A 19,362-nucleotide genomic window follows, 5' to 3' on the forward strand; every position below is an offset into this window, starting at 1 on the left:
CGGCGTCGGGTCGCCGATTTTTTTGCCGAAATGGCGCTCGCCGGTTCTAATGATTCAGCGAGCGGACCGGCCAGCACCGGCAATCGGCTAGCCTGTCCGCTCGCCACCATTGGAGATGCTCTTACTGTAAGGGAAAAGCTTCGTGGTCATAGCCATAAAATGACATTTTAGTACATTAAGGCATTATAGATATTAATTATTCAAATATCTCATTTAATGCTCAACTAACTTTACGCTATTACCCTTTTTTATTTAATTGTAGTTGTTTTTTTATTTCGTTTCTCTAATCCAGTTCTAACATTTTTTTATAATTATTATTATTTAGGTTTGTTCATTTTTTGTTTTCAGCAATTATTATAATATAATTTCATAAATTAATAAGTATTATTTTACTTAATTTGTACATATGATGTTATAAATAAATAGTGATAGTATAAATTAATTACCTAGACTCAAAACGAGCTAGCCGATGATAGATGACCGGATTACTTATAAAATTATGATTATTAAGATTAATTTCATATATGATTATTATATTATAGTACCTGTATCAAATTAATTACTAAATTTTGTTATTCAAAATAATGTAAAAACATAATAACAACATGAAATTTTGTTTGAAGAAACTTTTACAGTATTTTGAATCATTATTGTATTCTTGAGCTTGCATGGATTATGGTATGATGGGTAGTTGTTACATTACCTATATGCAAAGTGGATGAGATCCCCTCCGGTGCAGGAACGCACATCAAATGCTGATATACAAGAAATACACAAGGTTATGAATGAAACGCATATTATTCAATTTAAGTACTCTTTTATGTAGTATTTGTTATGAATTGCCCAATTTCTACACTTAAACAAAAAAATTATTATAAATATTTATTCACATTTATAAATATGAAATGCTACTAAATTTATTTATATTTACAAATATGATAATTTGTATGTGTAAGTATGCTAATTTATGACTTTTAATAAATTTTATAATATTTTTTATTGTTTAAATATAAAAAACAGTTTACAATAAAAATAAATAAAGAGAACAAAATAGAATAACCTGCCTTTTCATACTTTCATTCTTTACCCTTTGTGTTTCTTGCATAACAACATTTTTTTGCGTATTCTTGCACTGCAGGGGATCTCATACCTGTGCAAAGTGCATAATTTTTTTTATCATAAAGATGTAGTAGTTGCAAATTTGATATATATTCAACTACAACCAACCATCTTAATATTTAATTTGCAAATGTTATAGTAAACTCAATTAATAAATGGTTCAATAAAAATAATTACTAATAGGAAAAAATAGCTATACTTTGTAATAGTATATATATTGTCATAATTTATGTAATTATTAATAAATAGTAATAGCTATGAAAATATTGTAATAAATTAATGTTTTAATCAATGTTTAGGTAATTATACGACCGAGTTAGTTTAGATGTATCAACTGGGAATATAATTACCAATAAGAAAAAAGTAGAATTTTAATTTATCTACAAATTAATCAATTTGGTACTCAACTTAATTTAGAGATTAACTGAGATCTATAATTCTAAAAATTGAATTAAAGATGAAATTGAAATATTCAATTTTTCAATTTGAAATCAAAATCAATTGAACCATTAGTTGAATTTGAGATAGATTAAATTACTCAATCATTCAACTGAATTTAATACTATAAATTGAAATTTTCAAGTATTCAACTAAATAAAAGATATATTGAATTTAAGAACGACCGAAACCCCAATTTATTTTATTTGATACAAGATAAAGTTTAAATTTTCAAATAGTATTAAATTGAGTAGGAGAGCAATTGAACCTTATTATTAATATTCACAATCATTCAAATATAAAAAATGTATTAAAATGCAATAGTTTATTATTAATAATTTAAGATAATGCCTATAATTAATTATTATTAAATAAAGTTACTATGATGCAATAATAAAAAAATAATATTTTTTTATATGGAATCAAACTATAATATGGTTAATAATTAAAATTTAACAAAAAAGAAAATGAAACCGATGCATTTACGAACTACGGAGTATAATAAATTAAAAATATAAAAAAAATATTCAACTACATGGGTTATACTTATATTTGCATAAAAGATATTAGGAATTGTATATTTCAAGTAAATGGCACAATAGTCTCAACAAGTTTACTCTTTTTGGGGTGTATCGATTTTGTTGAATTAGCATTAATCACACAAATTTTTATTAATATTTTAAGTTTATGGCTGGCCATATTATGGTCATTTAGCATCACTCTTAATATAAATATAAATGGACATCTTTCAAATTTTATTGAGATATCTTTACACTTTTAATTGAGCATATTTATTTTTTTTCAATTTTGACAAATTAACTTTTATTTATTTTCGATTAATTAAAATTAATTTTGCAATAAATAATTATTTTTATATAAAAAAATATAGTATGGTATTTGATTTATATAAATTATTGATAAAGTGTTGTGGGGTTAATGTGTAATTTACATAAGTAGATAAGATTGAAAAAGTATAAAAAGTAAATGAATATGAAATATTCTTTTATGCTTGGTTTGATTTAAATTCTTGGAGTAAAATTACTATTGATATGATATATACTGAAAAATGAGTTAAAGTTTAGCATAAATATTAGGAGATTGGTCTAAATCCGCTATTTCTTAATACTCACATAGCCAAACTCTCTAAAGTACGGCCAAGCTAGCAAAGGTGGCTTGTCATTCTGTCACCGAGCAAAGGTGGTCATAAAATAAGCAAGAAGCATAGATTAAAAAAATTATAAGAAAATCAAAGCAACAATAACTATTCCAAACATGCTTCACATTTGCTACAACACATGTAACAATTTGAACCCTAAATTAAATTTATGCAATAAGGATCATAAATTAAATCTGCTAAACACATTGGGGGGATTGTGAGACAAAGATAAGTTGAACATGTTTCATAATATCTCCTCATTAATATCTTCCCTCGTAGATGCGTAGTAGATGCCAAATTAACTTCTAACCTTTAAACTATCCCCTTAGAAGTTAGAACATATTTTCCTCAAATTTTTAAATTACTTATTGGTCCTAAATCTGAGTTAAATAGACATCAAATTATAGATAGCTATTGAATTATTAAGCCTAGCACAAATAAAATTAGACACTGAGAAACGAATTAATCAGTATAAATTGGTCAAGTGTGGCCAAATATTGTAAAGCATATAATCTTAAAATATATAGACAACAAATGTGGACGAATTCTCTGGTGGATGAATTTGATGTTCAATCTTCAATCATGCTCTTAGTGCGAAGAGCTTAGATTTTTCTTTAGATCTTGACTCTCTACATGTCAAAAATCCTTATTTTTTTAAATATAAACAGTGTTCATGGGTGAGAAAACCCATTAATTACGTATAGAAATAAATGAACACATTAATCATTCAATTAAATAATTAAAAGTATATCAAATCTAGGAAAAAATCCACAACATGGAAAAGGCAAGAAAATGGCCTTTTACCCGGTGTTAAACAGTCATATTTTCGTGTTTGATAGTACATGTCATCTTATTTCTCGTCAGTTGTGTTTCAACTGAGGTCAAAGGTAAGTTTATCGGTAAAACCATTGTAGTATGAAGATACTTATACCACCAAAATGGAGTGATATTTTTTATTCAAATAGTAACGTCCATCTCTTATTTCTTCACCATCGTTAGGTTCTGAGATGTTGATTTTTGGTTTAACTCTCACTTCATGGCTTTCACCCGTATCTCTCTTATAGTTATGCGTCTGTGGGGGGTGATCGTCACCTTCAAGATATCAATTCGCTGGGTTATATTATATTGATAATAGCAAAGCGTATAGCGTTACAATTACTATGGACCAAATCAATAATAACCAATGATGTTTATGACTAAGTGAGAGTACGCCGACTTTTAGGAAATGTAATTCTCATTACTCATAATAGGGTCAACGCTATAATCAAACATCTTTACTACAGTTTATTGATATGTGTGACTGTCATACATAAATGGTACATGATTTTTCACACATAAATAGTACTTGATCTTTATTTTATATTATTTTTTTACCTATAAATCACATTTTTTGTACCTGATGCAATTTTCACCAAAAAATGCTCTCTAAACAAATACATTTTCTCATTTGTGTCATAGAGAATATTTTGGGCATACACAAAACTAGTACCAAAAATAATATTATAATATCTTCTCTCATTCTCCTCATTCTTTACACTACTATTAATAATCAATATTAACATTATTATTTTGATGTTATAAATTAATAATTATTTTATTTTTTAATATCATTCAAATATACTTAATTATAATTATAGTTATAATTATATTTATTTATTAAAATAATACTCCCTCAGTCCCCAATTAGGAGTCATTCTTTGACTGGGCATGGGTTTTAAGGAAGTGTTTGAATATGTGGTGTAATAAATGGAGTTAGATAGTGAAATGTGAGACCTCTTTGACTTTTAGGGTATTTTTGATGTCCAAATATAGTAAGTGGAAGAGTGACTCTTAATCGGGGACGGACCGAAATGGAAAAGAATGACTCTTAATCGGGGACGAATGGAGTATTATTTTTTATAATACTAAAAAATAGTAGTAATTAGAAAATAATTATAGTATAATTATGTATATTATGAATCATATATTATATAATAATAATAATAATGAATCATATAATATATAATAATATATTATTATTTTTTATTAAATGAATAACAAATCAATATAATCTTAATAAAAATTCAAAATTGTGAATTGTATTCATAATGATATAATGATATAAAGAGTTGAATATTTTTAGTTAGGTGTTTCAATCCTAAAATGAGTATAAAATAATTTAATAAATAATTAATTTAATTAGGTATTTTATTCTTGATTTATATTAAGAATGCAATTAGATGTATGTATAAAACAATAAAAAGAAGGAAGAAAAAAAAAGAGAAAAGAAAAAAAGGAAACATAAACTAAGGAGAAAAAGAAAGAAGAAAGGAAGATAAAATACTACTAAAAAGAAAGAAGAAAGGAAGATAAATACTACTAAAAAGAAAGAAGAAAATGAAGAAAAAAGAAAGAAGAGGAAACTAAAGAAGAAGAAACTAAAAAAGAAATAAGAAAGAAAGATAAAAAAATCACATGTCTGGTACTATTTAGTTGAGATTTCAAAAAATATCCTCCATGACCAAAATATCACATCTTTGGTACCTAAGGTTATTTTTATCATGAGGTACAAAAAACGATATAAAATAAAGATCATTCATCATTTATGTAGTTCACTCTTTTTAAATTGAGTTGTTGGTAACTGAGAGTAGTTGAGATCATGGGGAGCCTTTTGGCTGTCCACCTCTTGTAACCTCCATCTCTTTAGTGATTTAGTTTACGACCCTTAATGTCAAGACCTTTCATGTGGTCTCTCATAGCCTATAAATAGGTGCGGTTGAGAGATATACCACAATTCAAAGGATTTCTCTATTCTCTCTTTCAGCTCTCTAGCATATTGGTTTATATTTTAAGAGCACTGCATTGCTCGATTCTAGCCTCCAAATCAAGTTTGTTGATACCTATGAGTTTGACATGCTTCTACTCGATAAGAGGAAAATCGTTTCATCTTTTGGACATTGCGTCAATCAGTGAGCACTACCCGATGTGTATATCTCTTGCGGAAAGAGAGATCTTCGACTCGACTTGAAAAAGACAATAGTTTGCTTTCGTGTTACTTTTGTTATATTGTTATTGTTATACTCCCTTCATTGGCCAAATGTTGTCCATATTTGACCCGGTGCAGATTTTAAAAAAATTGTTTGACTTTGTAAAGAAAGATGAGAGAAAAAGCTAGTGAAATGTGAGTCTTACTTTTATATATTGATTTTATAACGGAATGTTAATGTAATGAGTTAGTGGAAAGTGAGGTCCACTTATCAAAATTGAAATAAAAGCAGACAAAATTTTGAGGACATACTAAAATGACAAAAGTGAACAACATTTCCTTTCTAGTTTTTGGTCTTTTATAATAGCAAGAGTTTTGCTGGTGTAAGACTACAATATATCCAACATGAGTTGCATAGAGGGTTAATGAAATCAATACCTATAAATTTTCCTTCACTTGAGAAACTTACTTATTTAATTTATGCATTTTTATTAATTTTTTTATCTATTTTTACAGCATGCTGTACAATCTTTGTAATATAGATAATGTTTGATGATAGTATGCAATAGTTAGGCCATCAACAACCCCGTTTTCAATCCGTCTCTTAATTACAATATTCATGAGTTACGCACCATCTTTTCTTCCGTTTCTTATTAAAGAGAAAACACTTGCAACTCTCCATCTTTTAATCATTTTTTCTCTTTAACTATTTACTGGCCATACCATTTCAATTTAAAAATACATCTATTTAAAAAACATTTCATTCAAAATACTTAATTAAAATTTACAATCCTAAAAATTTGAAAGTTGCATAATTAAAATCATAAAATATAAAATAAGTATAATTAAATTTTTTAACAAACATCTCACTCTAAGGGGTCAAACCTATTCCAAATATTGATATATTTGAAGGTTCTCCTGAGGGAAGGTATAAAATCTGTTAAATAAGGACCAAATTAAATGAAAGATAATACTAGTATAATAATTTATTAAAACAAAAACATGGTAGAAGGTTATAATGATAGTACTAAAAATAAAAGAACCAATGCATAGGTTTTGTCTGTTTTAATTTGCAAGTTATATACTACTTGCATTAATTAGCATAGCAATTAAGTATACATAAACTATATTTGAATTATATAATAAATAATTTTAAAGTATTTTTTCCTTCCGTCATTAAGAATTTCGGTTTATTATTTAGTCTGTTCACAGTTAGGTGAAGAAAGAAAATAATATTTTAAATTAATATGTGAAAAGTATTTTAAAAAAAAAGATATGTGATATTTTTTTTGAACAAAAAAAAGAAAAAAATATGACATTTGTTATAGGATAGAGCGAATACTATTTAGATTTTACACCATAAAATCGATGGTAACTTCAATTGGAGACCTGTATTCACATTAAACTGTATAAAGTGGTAAAGTCTTATTTAATGTAGTTGTTGAATTCATAATTTATTAATTTTGCCGCCCATATGTTAAAATTATTGCCAACAAATCCATATCACATCCTACTTTGCCCTAATTAGGCCCACCTTAATCATCATTCGCCGCTGCTAAATTTTTACCTCCCAGATTTTCCCACTTCCACACATCGTACTCGTACCCTTCGCTGCTCACGATTGTACATTCGGCCTCGCAGGATTCCGATCCCTGAATTTACCAAACTACCCACGCACGCATTTCCGCGAACGGTTGTTTGTGTATGCGTGGCACCGTCACTGGATAGAATCAATTACATAGTGTATATATATAGAGAGAGAGGGAAGAGAGGAGAGGGAAGAGAGAGAGGGAAGAGAGGAGAGCGCCAGCGCCACCCCACAGAGAAAAACAACACACCAAAAACCCTAGAGAATTATCGCGGCGACTCGGGAAGATGGACGCCGAGTCGACTCAGATTCAGCAGGCGCAATTGGCGGCGATTTTGGGGGCGGACCCGGCGCCGTTCGAAACCCTGATTTCTCACCTGATGTCTTCCTCCAACGAGCAGCGATCCCAGGCCGAGTCAGTCTTCAATTTGATTAAGCAGAACGATCCTAACTCGCTCGTGCTCAAACTCGGCCACCTTATCTCATCGTCCGTGCACCAGGAGGCGCGAGCCATGGCCGCCATTCTCATGCGGAAGCAATTGACCCGCGATGACTCGTATATCTGGCCGAACCTCACCGAGTCGACTCGCTCCGCTGTTAAAAACCTCCTGTTGTCCTCACTCCAGAGCGAGGAGTCGAAATCGATTATTAAGAAACTGTGCGATACCGTCTCGGAGCTCGCTTCCTCGCTCGTGCCGGAGAATCAGTGGCCGGAAATCCTGCCGTTTATGTTTCAGTGCGTGACGTCTAGTGCTCCGAAGCTGCAGGAATCGGCGTTCCTGATGTTCTCACAACTGGCGCAGTTCATCGGGGAAACGTTGATTCCGTATATCACTGATTTGCACACTGTTTTCCTCAACGTGTTGAATAATTCCTCCAATCCAGATGTGAAGATCGCTGCGTTGAGCGCTGTCATCAATTTTATTCAGTGCTTGACGAGCTCGAGCGATCGCGATAGGTTCCAGGATTTGTTGCCAGCTATGATTAGGACATTGACTGAGTCGCTGAACTCGGGGCAGGAGGCTACTGCTCAGGAGGCGTTGGAGCTGTTGATTGAGTTGGCTGGGACGGAACCGAGGTTTTTGAGGAGGCAGATTGTGGATGTTGTTGGTGCCATGTTGCAGATTGCCGAAGCGGAGAGGTTGGAGGAAGGCACGCGTCATTTAGCAATTGAATTTGTGATTACACTAGCGGAAGCAAGGGAAAGAGCACCTGGGATGATGCGCAAATTGCCGCAGTTCATTAGCAGGCTTTTTGCCAATTTGATGAAGATGCTTTTGGATGTGGAGGATGATCCGGAGTGGCACAGTGCAGAAGTCAAGGACGAGGATGCAGGGGAGACGAGTAATTATAGTGTTGGGCAGGAATGCTTAGATAGGCTCTCTATAGCGCTTGGTGGGAATACAATTGTCCCCGTGGCATCCGCGCAGTTTCAAACGTGCTTTTCTGCTCCTGAGTGGCAGAAGCATCACGCAGCACTCATTGCACTTGCACAGATTGCAGAGGGCTGCTCCAAGGTATATAACAATAAAAGATATATAACTTTGCTGGATTAGAGACATTGTGAATTTTCATTATAAGAGTTTTTGTGGTCAAGTAATAACTGAGCTGGATTATAGATGGCTGTCTCATGCTCATATACAATACGCCATTTATAGCTTTTTGTTGTTTTGTTAAGAGTTTGTTTTAGATGTTCCTTTGGTGGTTTTTGGCATCTCGTCTCATGCTCACGTAAGTGCATTGATATATCAGGAGCATTGGATTTCTTGTACTAGCTTTGTTAGCAGCACAAATGTATCTCTTCTGCACCAACCTGAGAGTAATACAATTCATTTCCATATTGCAGGTGATGGTTAAGGATTTGGAACATGTGGTGAGCATGGTCTTGAATTCCTTTCAACATCCTCATCCACGTGTGAGATGGTCAGCTATTAATGCAATTGGTCAGCTATCAACAGACTTAGGTCCAGATTTGCAAATTCAGTTCCATCAGCATGTGCTGCCGGCTCTAGCTGCAGCTATGGATGATTTCCAAAACCCTAGAGTACAGGTCTGTGATCAGGCTTATCTTCTGCATTACTTATCAAAATATGACTTATCTGGGAGCAATTTCCAACTGGTGATCAGGCTTATTGAACAGGAATACAGGAGGTTGAACTCCCCCCTGTTTCCCAAACCTCTTCCTTTTACTAGTCATTTACTTTTGTGTATTGCTAATGTCATTTATGTTAAGTTCCTGAAACTGAATTATGTGCTTTTTGAATAGTTCTTTCCATTTTCTGCAGGCACATGCAGCTTCAGCAGTTCTTAACTTCAGTGAAAACTGCACTCCAGAAATTTTGACACCTTACTTAGATGGGATAGTGCACAAGCTGCTTCTACTTCTTCAGGTGAAGTTGCGAATTAGAAAAAATTATGTGGGAATATATTATGGGCATGGCTATGCAATACTAGCTGTTGCTATGAACACTGATATATGTTTTGTAAATTGTAGAATTCCAAGCAAATGGTTCAGGAGGGTGCCTTAACTGCTTTAGCTTCGGTAGCTGATTCATCTCAGGTACACCATTCTCGTTATAGCTCGTGTTGTTAGTTTCTTTATTTTTGGCGGATTTATCAGTCATGCTATTGGAATTATGATTGCAGGAACACTTCCAGAAATATTATGATGCAGTTATGCCTTACTTGAAAGTTATCTTAGAGAATGCCACAGACAAGTCTAACCGCATGCTTCGTGCAAAAGCTATGGAGTGCATCAGCTTGGTGGGGATGGCTGTTGGGAAGGAGAAATTCAAGGAGGATGCTAAACAGGTAGGTTTGAAAAGATCTGGGTCTTGATTGTTGTATTTATGATGACTGTGCTATTTTATTTGTGTTTGTTTTGTGCTGTGTATTGATTTGTTGCTTTTCTCACTTGCACATTCTATACAGAATGGTGTGTTATATCTGCAATATCAGTATCTGCCCAAGGCTCAATCATGAATCCATGATTCAAAATAATATGAGTTTCATTCATTTTTGCAAGGTAATGGGAGTGCTAATGTCACTGCAAGGATCACAAATGGAGACCGATGATCCTACTACCAGTTACATGCTACAAGTATGCCATTTGTCCTTGAGAGCTGCAGATTTCAGATGACTTGAAAAATTAGGGCAGTAACATTATAAGAATTCATATTTTTTTTTCTGTTGTAGGCATGGGCCAGACTTTGCAAGTGCTTGGGTCAGGATTTCCTTCCTTATATGAGTGTGGTCATGCCTCCTCTGCTCCAGTCTGCTCAGCTAAAGCCTGATGTTTTCATCACATCTGCTGATTCAGACAATGAAATTGATGAATCAGACGATGAAAGGTGAACACTGTCTTATATCATGTAGATTTATCTTTAAAAAGTTATTTTCATGTTTTAATGAAAATTGGCCTTATTTGCCAATGTGCCATCATCCATTCTTTATCTATTAAGTTTCCCATTAACTTCCATCATCATCCCTCTGAGAATATCCTGTGCAATGTTGAAGGTTCTTTTATGTCTTGTATCTAAAATATTTGAAAGGTAGAAGATACTGTAACTTCTTTTTTTGCATCTGGGAAAGACCAACTATTATATTGTTTTGTATAGTAGTACTGTTTTCTTATGACTATTAATTCCGTGTGCTCAAATTTTTTCCAATAGTGCGTGTCTCTAATTGCTTCCGGTATGAACAAATTTCTATATATTGCAGCATGGAGACCATAACCCTTGGGGATAAAAGAATTGGGATTAAGACTAGTGTCCTAGAGGAGAAGGCCACCGCTTGCAATATGTTGTGCTGCTATGCTGATGAGTTGAAGGAAGGTTTTTACCCATGGATTGATCAGGTTAGTGAAAATGAAATGGTCTGCTTGATTCTGTTGATTGTGGACCACAATTTAAAAACATTATGGAATGTTGTGCTCGCAGGTTGCCCCAACATTGGTTCCTCTTTTGAAATTTTATTTCCATGAAGAAGTCAGGAAGGCTGCTGTCTCAGGTAATGCAGATTTTACTTTCTATGTTTCCATATACAGAATATTAAGTTGCTAATATAGACCGATACTTCCATTATTAATTTCTAGCAATGCCGGAGCTGTTGCGGTCTGCAAAACTGGCTGTCGATAAAGGAATTGCTCAGGGTCGTAATGAGAGTTATATTAAGCAGCTCTTAGACTTCATTGTTCCTGCTTTAGTGGAAGCCTTACACAAGGTGTCTGTTTTAGTTAATCGTACAAGCTTGAGATTGGTATTCTGTTATTGATGATTATAGTATCTGGGCACTAAGGTATCAATTATTATGCAACTCAGGAACCTGATATAGAGATCTGTGCAAACATGTTGGATGCGTTGAATGAATGTGTGCAGGTTGGTCACTTAAGTCCATTTCCTTAAATATTCTAGCTAAGATTTTAGGTCAATTATTTCACCATGTAAGTTGAAATATGTGCCAGGTGAAAAGTGTGAAAAATGGAAGTCAACAGACCTAATTTTTCAGTCCTTACATTTCTGGTGTATCGTGTTCTGTTGATTCTATGAAGATCTTTTAATTTAAGAAATGTTTTCATTATCTCACTTTTATGCACGATGTGTAAGAGGCTGCAACAACTATCTACCTACCTTATTTTCAATTTGCTAGAGTAATCAGTTAATTGTGCTATTCAGTAGATTTGTATGAGTTTTTTTGAATGAGTTACACAATCAGTCTGAACATCATTTATTAACTGTTTTTACTTAAATTTAACTCATCATTTCCCTGTGTATGTCTCTCAGATTTCAGGATCTCTTTTAGACGAGAGGCAGGTTAGAAGCATTGTGGAAGAGATAAAACAGGTGATCACAGCTAGCTCAAGTAGAAAAAAGGAGAGAGCTGAGAGAGCCAAAGCTGAAGATTTTGATGATGAGGAGGGAGAACTTCTTAAAGAGGAAAATGAGCAAGAAGAAGAAGTATTTGACCAAGTTAGTCTATTACACTTGGCTGTTCGGGATACAACCATTTTTTATTAATTTTGTCAGTTTGGAAACATGAGACCTTCCTAACCTTTTGCTTCTGATCATTTTTGTTTCAGGTTGGTGAAATATTGGGAACTTTAATTAAAACATTCAAGGGCTCCTTCTTACCTTTCTTTGATGAACTGTCATCATACCTGATGCCGATGTGGGTAAGTAATTTCCATTTTCATGTTTTTAATAGGCCGTATTTCCTTTTTTCGTCCTTCCCATACAAATAGTCCATATCCATTTTTGGCAACCTTTTTCCTCCTCTTTTACCTTTTATTTATGGGCCCCACTATCCACTACACAATTTCAACTACTTTTTCTCATCTCTTTACCAATTATGCATTAAAACCCGTGCCAATACCAAATGGCCTATTTCTATGGGACGGATGGAGTATGCTATTTTCATCCCTGTCTGGTACTTGTTGGCGGGCAAGATCAGTGAATTAGAACAGAGTTTAACAACATGAAACTTGAATCTATATCTCAAGCCTAAATTTTTCTGTTCATGATTGGGACACTCCTTTTTTCTTGCAGGGAAAGGACAAGTCGGCTGAAGAGAGAAGGATTGCCATTTGCATCTTTGATGATGTAGCTGAGCAATGCCGTGACTTAGCTCTGAAGTATGTTAACATACCATGAAATATTTGAGTTTGGTCTCAGTGTGAAAATACTTATGTACTTCTTGTCCTTATTATTTGCACTAGGTATTATGATACATATCTTCCATTCCTCTTGGAGGCATGCAATGACGAAAACACAGATGTCCGACAGGTTCGCTGAAGCTCTGGACTATCTTTGTGTTCTCACATAATCTTAATTATGTTATTCTATCATATCCTAATTGACTAATTTTATTTCCAGGCTGCTGTATATGGACTCGGAGTGTGTGCTGAGTTCGGAAGTTCTGTGTTTAAACCACTTGTTGGAGGTAAAGCTGTCTGAATGTGGCTCATAGAAAGCAAATTTAAGCTTTATATCTTTAACCTAGTGACCTTTCTTTGGAATCTTGTTCAGAGGCTCTTTCGAGGCTCAATGTAGTTATTAGGCACCCAAATGCTTTGCAGCCGGACAATGTGATGGCATATGATAATGCTGTTTCAGCTCTTGGAAAGATATGTCAGTATCATCGTGATAGCATTGATTCAGCTCAGGTATCTCTCTCTCTATCTCTCCATCTGATGGGGGGGGGGGGTTGGCATTTTCTGATAAAACTTTTTTGTTTCTCTTCCGTGACATTTTTTCTTACTCCGAAGAAAATGTATATATTGTCTGAATCACAGTATGTTGTCTCAGTCTAAGTTTTCACGTTTAATTGAATACTGTGCTAGTACTTCCTTGCTCTTCGCATTCGATTAGTTCTCACTGTGTAAAGTTGCTGTAATAGGTGGTTCCTGCCTGGTTGAATTGTTTACCAATAAAGGGTGATGTTATTGAGGCAAAAGCTGTTCACGACCAGCTTTGCTCAATGGTTGAGAGGTGAGGACCTGAAGTTGATCTTCTTTCCTCTTAAATAAAATTTGAGTTCTCATTTCTACTTTTCCTATATTCTGTTATTGACCACAATTTCCCCTTTTAGGTCGGATTTGGAACTTCTGGGGCCCAACAATCAGCATCTCCCGAAAATTGTTTCTGTTTTTGCTGAGGTTAGTTATGTTAAGCAATTTCTGGAATCTGGACCATTATTCATGTATACCCTATAAAACATTCTTTTGTAGTCATTTTGATAATTCTGTAACAATTTAGGTGGGATTCTGATTTTTGGTTTGAGAAGCCCTGAATCTATTCTTATTTCTGTATCCCAATTTTTGGATCTTTTATAATCTCATTATGTTTCTTCCGTGAGGTCAGGTCGTTATATAATTGTTTCCTTGCAGGTTCTCTGTACTGGCAAGGATCTTGCCTCGGAGCAAACTGCCAGTCGAATGGTAAATTTGTTGAGGCAGCTACAACAGACACTGCCTCCAGCAACCCTGGCCTCCACGTGGTCGTCCTTGCAGCCTCAGCAGCAGCTGGCGTTGCAGACAATTCTCTCAACGTAGTGGTCGTGACTGATGATGCGTGCAGCAATAGTTGATTTTGTGCCGGTCAAGCATTTGTTCGTCCATTCTTTCCAATGAGAGAGATGTTCCGCATTCTTTTGCGCAAGTTTTTGGTCGAGCCCTCCATTTCAAGACGAAATGGAGGAGAGTCTGTGGACTGTATATTACAAGGTCACCCGTGTTGCATCCAAAACCAGGTAGAATCTGGTGCTCTTTTATTTATCTGTGGGGTTTTGTGAACATTTGTGCTATTTGTGGATTGCCATAGAGGCAATTCCTGTCTCAGTTTTGGTCAAATAATTCATTTTTGTCCTTTTATTTTTGTTACATCTGTGATTGTTAATAGTACAGGGATTTGGCAAAAACAATTCTTGTTTCCAGCTAGCCATTTGAGAAGTAATACTTGATGTTCAATTCACATCTTTGTACTTGTAATATATATTCATTTGTACAATATTCCCCATGCTATAGTCCACTACATTTTAGTATTTCATCATTATGTTAATGATACTTGAATTGGTTTATGCCTATAGGAAATCAGACAGTTATATGGTTGGAGTTGAAGAACTGCCCCAACAACCCATGAACCTTTTCATCTTGTCCAATCACATCTTCTAAATGAAGTTGTTGCTACAACTATTCCTAATATTATAAAGTAGTTCTTGGCACCTTATGACAATAAGGATTCCAAGCATGCGCATCAAGATTCTTTATCAGTCACCTCTAACTTACTCCTTTTGCCTCATTATTAGTTAATGTTATTATAGGCTCATTAATTATGAAAAATACTAGTGTGTTACACTCTTTTCTTCTCTTTTTTTTTTTCATTTTATTTGCTCACTAAAATTAATTCATTTTCTACCAATTTTCTTTTTATCTCCTCCGTTTAACCAACTTTTCACTATCTTTCATACTTAATCAATTATGCATTAAAATTTGTATCCACAAAAAGTCAATTTTTTTGTGGACATGGAAGTAGGTTTTCATTTTTTCCCCCAAACTAGTTTAAATAAGAGAGCATTGTAGGTTCATCCACGTGGCAATGTTTGAGAGATTCTTAAAATGTTGTGAAATTTGGCAGGCCTTTGGATTATGTTGAACAATTGAGTAAGAGAATAATATGTGAACCTTCAACTACTCCCATGATAAAAGGTAAGAATTGTCTTTATCTAGACTATGTTTGACCTTGGTTTGTTTATTAGTCCATTCATGTATAGTCCAAGAATGAAATGTGGCAGCCATGTCCTATTTGTTTATGTGCAAACTTGAATTATTGGACTTGTATGCAAATATTGTTGTCCTTGCATAATTTGACTCTCTCCCCAAAAGGAATCTATTCTCAACTGACTAGAAGCCTAAGGAATTTGAAGGTATTATATGGATGTGACCGTGTTATAGATATAGCTTGATTTAGAAGGTGTTGATTTGTGGGCATATATTAGTGTGATTATAGGCTCAACTCATGCCATCAACCCCCTCACGAAACTTAGCACAAAAAAGAGGCCTAGAACGTGTAGAGCAATATCCAAAGATGGGATAAGGCATGCCTAGCATAATAAATGTTCAAAACAACATTGAATACAATAATACTAATTAGTCATGCTTACGACTCATGATTTGAAGAAACCAGTCAACTCTATACAAATCATATACTTCAAACCTAAAAGGAGAGTAAGAGACAAATGCATAAGACATATTAATCCTCCTATAAAAACACCCTTTATCATCTCCTTCTTCAAACCAAGACTTAACACTTCTCTCTTCCTTCTTACAACCTCAAAAAACAACCAAACCAAACCATGGAACTTCACTTCCATACCTCCTCTTCAACCAACAACAACACAACATATAAGCCCACAAACAGAAGCCCAAGCAAGAGCAAGTTTGTGGGAGTGAGGCAGAGGCCCTCGGGAAAATGGGTGGCCGAGATCAAGAACACGACCCAAAAGATCCGCATGTGGCTAGGCACATTCGACACAGCTGAGGAGGCAGCTCTGGCCTATGACGAGGCTGCCTGCCTCCTGCGTGGATCCAATACGCGCACCAACTTCTTGAACACCATGCCTTGCAACCCGGCCCTCTCTTTGAAGATCAAGAACTTGTTGAATCAAAAGAGGAGCCAAAATAAGGCCACTATCCCTCCAACCGCTGCTAGAAGGTATTCTGATCAAGATGTCAACATCAAGGCCGTTGCTCGCCATAGTAATAGTAGTAGCTCTCAGTACAGTACTAATGACAACTTTAGCAGCAACCAAATGAAGGGCTCTCTTGTTTTCACCTCCAATCCATCCGAGGATGCATATAAGCCCGACTTCAGCCATTTGGAGCCTCATTTCAATCAGTGTGATCAAGCTCTGGATGTTGACACGGCTGCACTTCAACCATATGTCCCTAGAAGAGGTGGGGAGGGCCCAACTGAGGCGGCCCCATTCCTGGATTTTGAAAGATTGAAGGTTGAAAGGCAGATATCAGCATCACTCTATGCCATGAATGGCATAAATGAATACTGGGATACCATCAATGACTCAAATGATACTTTCTGGGATATTCAAACTCTCTACCAAATGTTCTGTCCAAGTTAAACAAAACAAAAAAAAAATCAAAATCATTTTTTGCAACTTTTTTAGCACATCAAATAGTGCTAAATCATGTTAGGAAGAAATTGATTGAGGTTGTTGTTTGTCCAGAGTATTAGATTATTTCAGAAACTTCTAGAGGGATCATCCAATGTGCCTCAGTAGTTTAGTTTGTATTTTGATATGGATATTCTCACCTATTGAAGATGGAAGAAGTTGCCTCATCTTTATAATAGAAGCTATTAATAAATTGATGCTCCTCTCCTATCATCTAAATTTGTATTTTTCTTGCAAAAGTAGGACTACATTTTATATTTTACATCTTTTATAAGCATAAATTGTTGGAGAATTTATCCTAATGTTACATATTTTTTTTTATCAAGTTCAAGACCAAATTTATTAATTTCGCATGCAGTGCATGCCTCAACCTTATTCAGATGGCATTTTGAAGTAGACAGAGTCAATTTTTAATTTTAACAAACAATTTGAAAGGAAAAGTGCAACCATATAAGTAAGTTTTTAAACATTCTGCCGTCTAATTCTGGAAAATGGATCCATGAAAGCAGAGGTAGATTTGGGCCACCGCCTCGCCTCGCCTCGCCTCGCCTCCTCCAAGCCGTTCGGAGAGTCCAAATGTTTCATAGAGCCAAATCTAAAATAATATAATCGCCCCCTCGAATCGAAGTATAGAAATAGTATGTAGTATTTTATTACACTACATGTAACATAAACTTCAGTAGCCTAAGGGTGACTCTTACTCTCTCTTCTAAAATACTTATTCTTCTGATCTATATTGTATCTTCTTCTCTGTGTACCAAAGTAACATTTAAAATTATTATGAGATTTAAATGTTTACTTGCATTTAAATAGGTCGGCTTGAGTTAGGCTCAGAGAAACTCTCGACCCAGCTTAAACCCATGACTAGGTTGGATTGGGTCGAGCTGAACTTTTATGAAATTCTTTATTTAATATCATGAAGTAAAAATAATACTTCCTCTGTTCCGGAATAGAAGTATATTTTGACTCAACACGAGTTTTAAGAAATGTAAAAAAAAACAAGTGGAGAAAGATAGTGGAATCCGGGCTCATATGTTGAAGTGTGTTTTTATTGGGCCATTTGTCAAACCCAAGCCCTGCCCAGGCTCAGGACCATCAAAAATTCAAACCTAGACAAGGTTGACCTAGCCCATACCAACGTACAACCCAACCCAGATCAAGGATCGGCTCAGGCCAGACCCAAATATGACCTAGAACTAAAAATCCTATATTTATAATTATTTTTCTTCTAATCTTAACATGATTTTAATTATATTTATTGTAAATTTTTATATTAGTTTATATATTTTTTAATTCCTTTACATTTGAATTTTCTAAAAAATCAATGCAATAAAATTAATTTGAATGTTAATTATAGTATTTTATAAATATTAATGTAGTATTTTATGTAATTTTAAAATCATCCGATGATTATATATGGATTCTAAATGAAAATATAAAATCTTGGATTCGAAATGAAAATATAAAATCTTACTATAATATAACTATTTATTTATTTACAATAGTCCCTCCGTCTCTAAAAAGTATGAACATTTGGTTCGTCACAGGTTTTAATGTACAATTGGTAAAACAAGAGAGAGAGAGATAAAAATGTTAAGTAGTGCTCGTGAAGAGTGAACTCCACATCGTTAGTAGTGTAGTGTAATGGTATAAGTTGTAAATAAAATGTTTGTAATGTGTTATTTAACTTTTCCAAAATTAGATATAGAGTAGTTCATAATTTTTAGGGTTGGACAAATAAGGAAATAGTTTATACTTTTCAGAGGCGGAGAGAGAGTATTACTCCCTCAGTTTCCTAAAAATAGTACTCCCTCCGTCCCAAGATATTAGACTCGTATACCACTTTGGGGGTGTCCCAACATATTTGAGTAATTTCTATTTATGGTAAAAATTTACTTTATTACCAACCCCACTTACACCACTAAACAACACCTTCTAAATTCTTGTGCCAAAAGATTTACGAGTGTAATATCTTGGGACGGAGGGAGTAACTCTTTCCTTTTTTGTCTATTTCATAAAAATAAAAACTTTCGATTTTAGAAAGGGTAAATTGCCTAAAAAGTCACAAACTTTGGGAAAAGTTTGGTTTTTCCCACAAACTATAAAAGTTGCGCCTAAAGTCACAAACTTTATCGGATCGTGCAAATTTCCCAAACTACCCGACCTGACGACATATTTCCGTTAAAAACTTATCCCACGTGGCATGCCAGAGGCGTGACTTGGCAAAATTTCTGAACTCAGGTAATATAACCTCTTTTTGGCTGATTTCGAAAGCGCAACCCCAATTCAATCGACGAAAAACGTAATCGACAAGAGTGAAATCGTCGACAAACGGTTTAAGGATGAAATCGGCGACATGTAAAGAAGATTCAATAAAAAAGCATAAAACAACGTCATTTTGTGCCCAGTCAGAAA

General features: G+C 34.3%; 2 protein-coding genes across 5 annotated transcripts; both read left to right on the forward strand.

Annotated features, from left to right (window-relative positions):
* The first annotated feature begins 7,279 nt into the window (after window positions 1-7,279).
* On the forward strand, window positions 7,280-17,757 carry LOC121789357 (importin-5-like). Of its 4 annotated transcripts, XR_006048027.1 has the most exons (22): window positions 7,280-8,783; window positions 9,113-9,316; window positions 9,552-9,656; window positions 9,761-9,826; window positions 9,913-10,077; window positions 10,292-10,366; window positions 10,462-10,616; window positions 10,987-11,122; window positions 11,205-11,274; window positions 11,360-11,487; window positions 11,586-11,642; window positions 12,048-12,233; window positions 12,344-12,436; window positions 12,810-12,895; window positions 12,980-13,046; window positions 13,137-13,203; window positions 13,290-13,426; window positions 13,660-13,751; window positions 13,852-13,918; window positions 14,150-14,511; window positions 15,396-15,466; window positions 17,457-17,757. XR_006048027.1 is itself a non-coding variant. In XM_042187847.1 (20 exons), the coding sequence occupies exons 1-20, from the start codon at window positions 7,554-7,556 to the stop codon at window positions 14,312-14,314; spliced, it is 3,351 nt and encodes a 1,116-aa protein (XP_042043781.1). In that variant the 5' UTR covers window positions 7,280-7,553; the 3' UTR covers window positions 14,315-14,732. The 4 variants fall into 4 exon arrangements, 1 of the variants encoding a protein (XP_042043781.1); XR_006048023.1 differs by lacking the exon at window positions 17,457-17,757 and having other exon boundaries at window positions 15,396-15,667; XR_006048028.1 differs by lacking the exons at window positions 15,396-15,466; window positions 17,457-17,757 and adding an exon at window positions 14,848-15,018.
* LOC121774341 (ethylene-responsive transcription factor ERN1-like) lies at window positions 16,114-16,896 on the forward strand. Its single transcript, XM_042171234.1, has one exon. It carries the CDS (start codon window positions 16,114-16,116, stop codon window positions 16,894-16,896), a length of 783 nt encoding a protein of 260 aa, XP_042027168.1.
* Window positions 17,758-19,362: the final 1,605 nt, after the last annotated feature.

Source organism: Salvia splendens, chromosome 2 (assembly GCF_004379255.2).
Source record: "Salvia splendens isolate huo1 chromosome 2, SspV2, whole genome shotgun sequence".
Classification (NCBI taxonomy): Eukaryota; Viridiplantae; Streptophyta; class Magnoliopsida; order Lamiales; family Lamiaceae; genus Salvia; species Salvia splendens.

Excerpts from the sequence above, each read along its gene's own strand:
- LOC121789357 (XM_042187847.1), top strand. The coding sequence starts at position 7,554 with ATGGACGCCGAGTCGACTCAGATTCAGCAGGCGCAATTGGCGGCGATT. Across the intron at positions 8,784-9,112 it reads TTGCAGAGGGCTGCTCCAAG|GTGATGGTTAAGGATTTGGA; the intron begins GTATATAACAAT and ends TCCATATTGCAG. Across the intron at positions 9,317-9,551 it reads TCCAAAACCCTAGAGTACAG|GCACATGCAGCTTCAGCAGT; the intron begins GTCTGTGATCAG and ends CATTTTCTGCAG.
- LOC121774341 (XM_042171234.1), top strand. The coding sequence starts at position 16,114 with ATGGAACTTCACTTCCATACCTCCTCTTCAACCAACAACAACACAACA.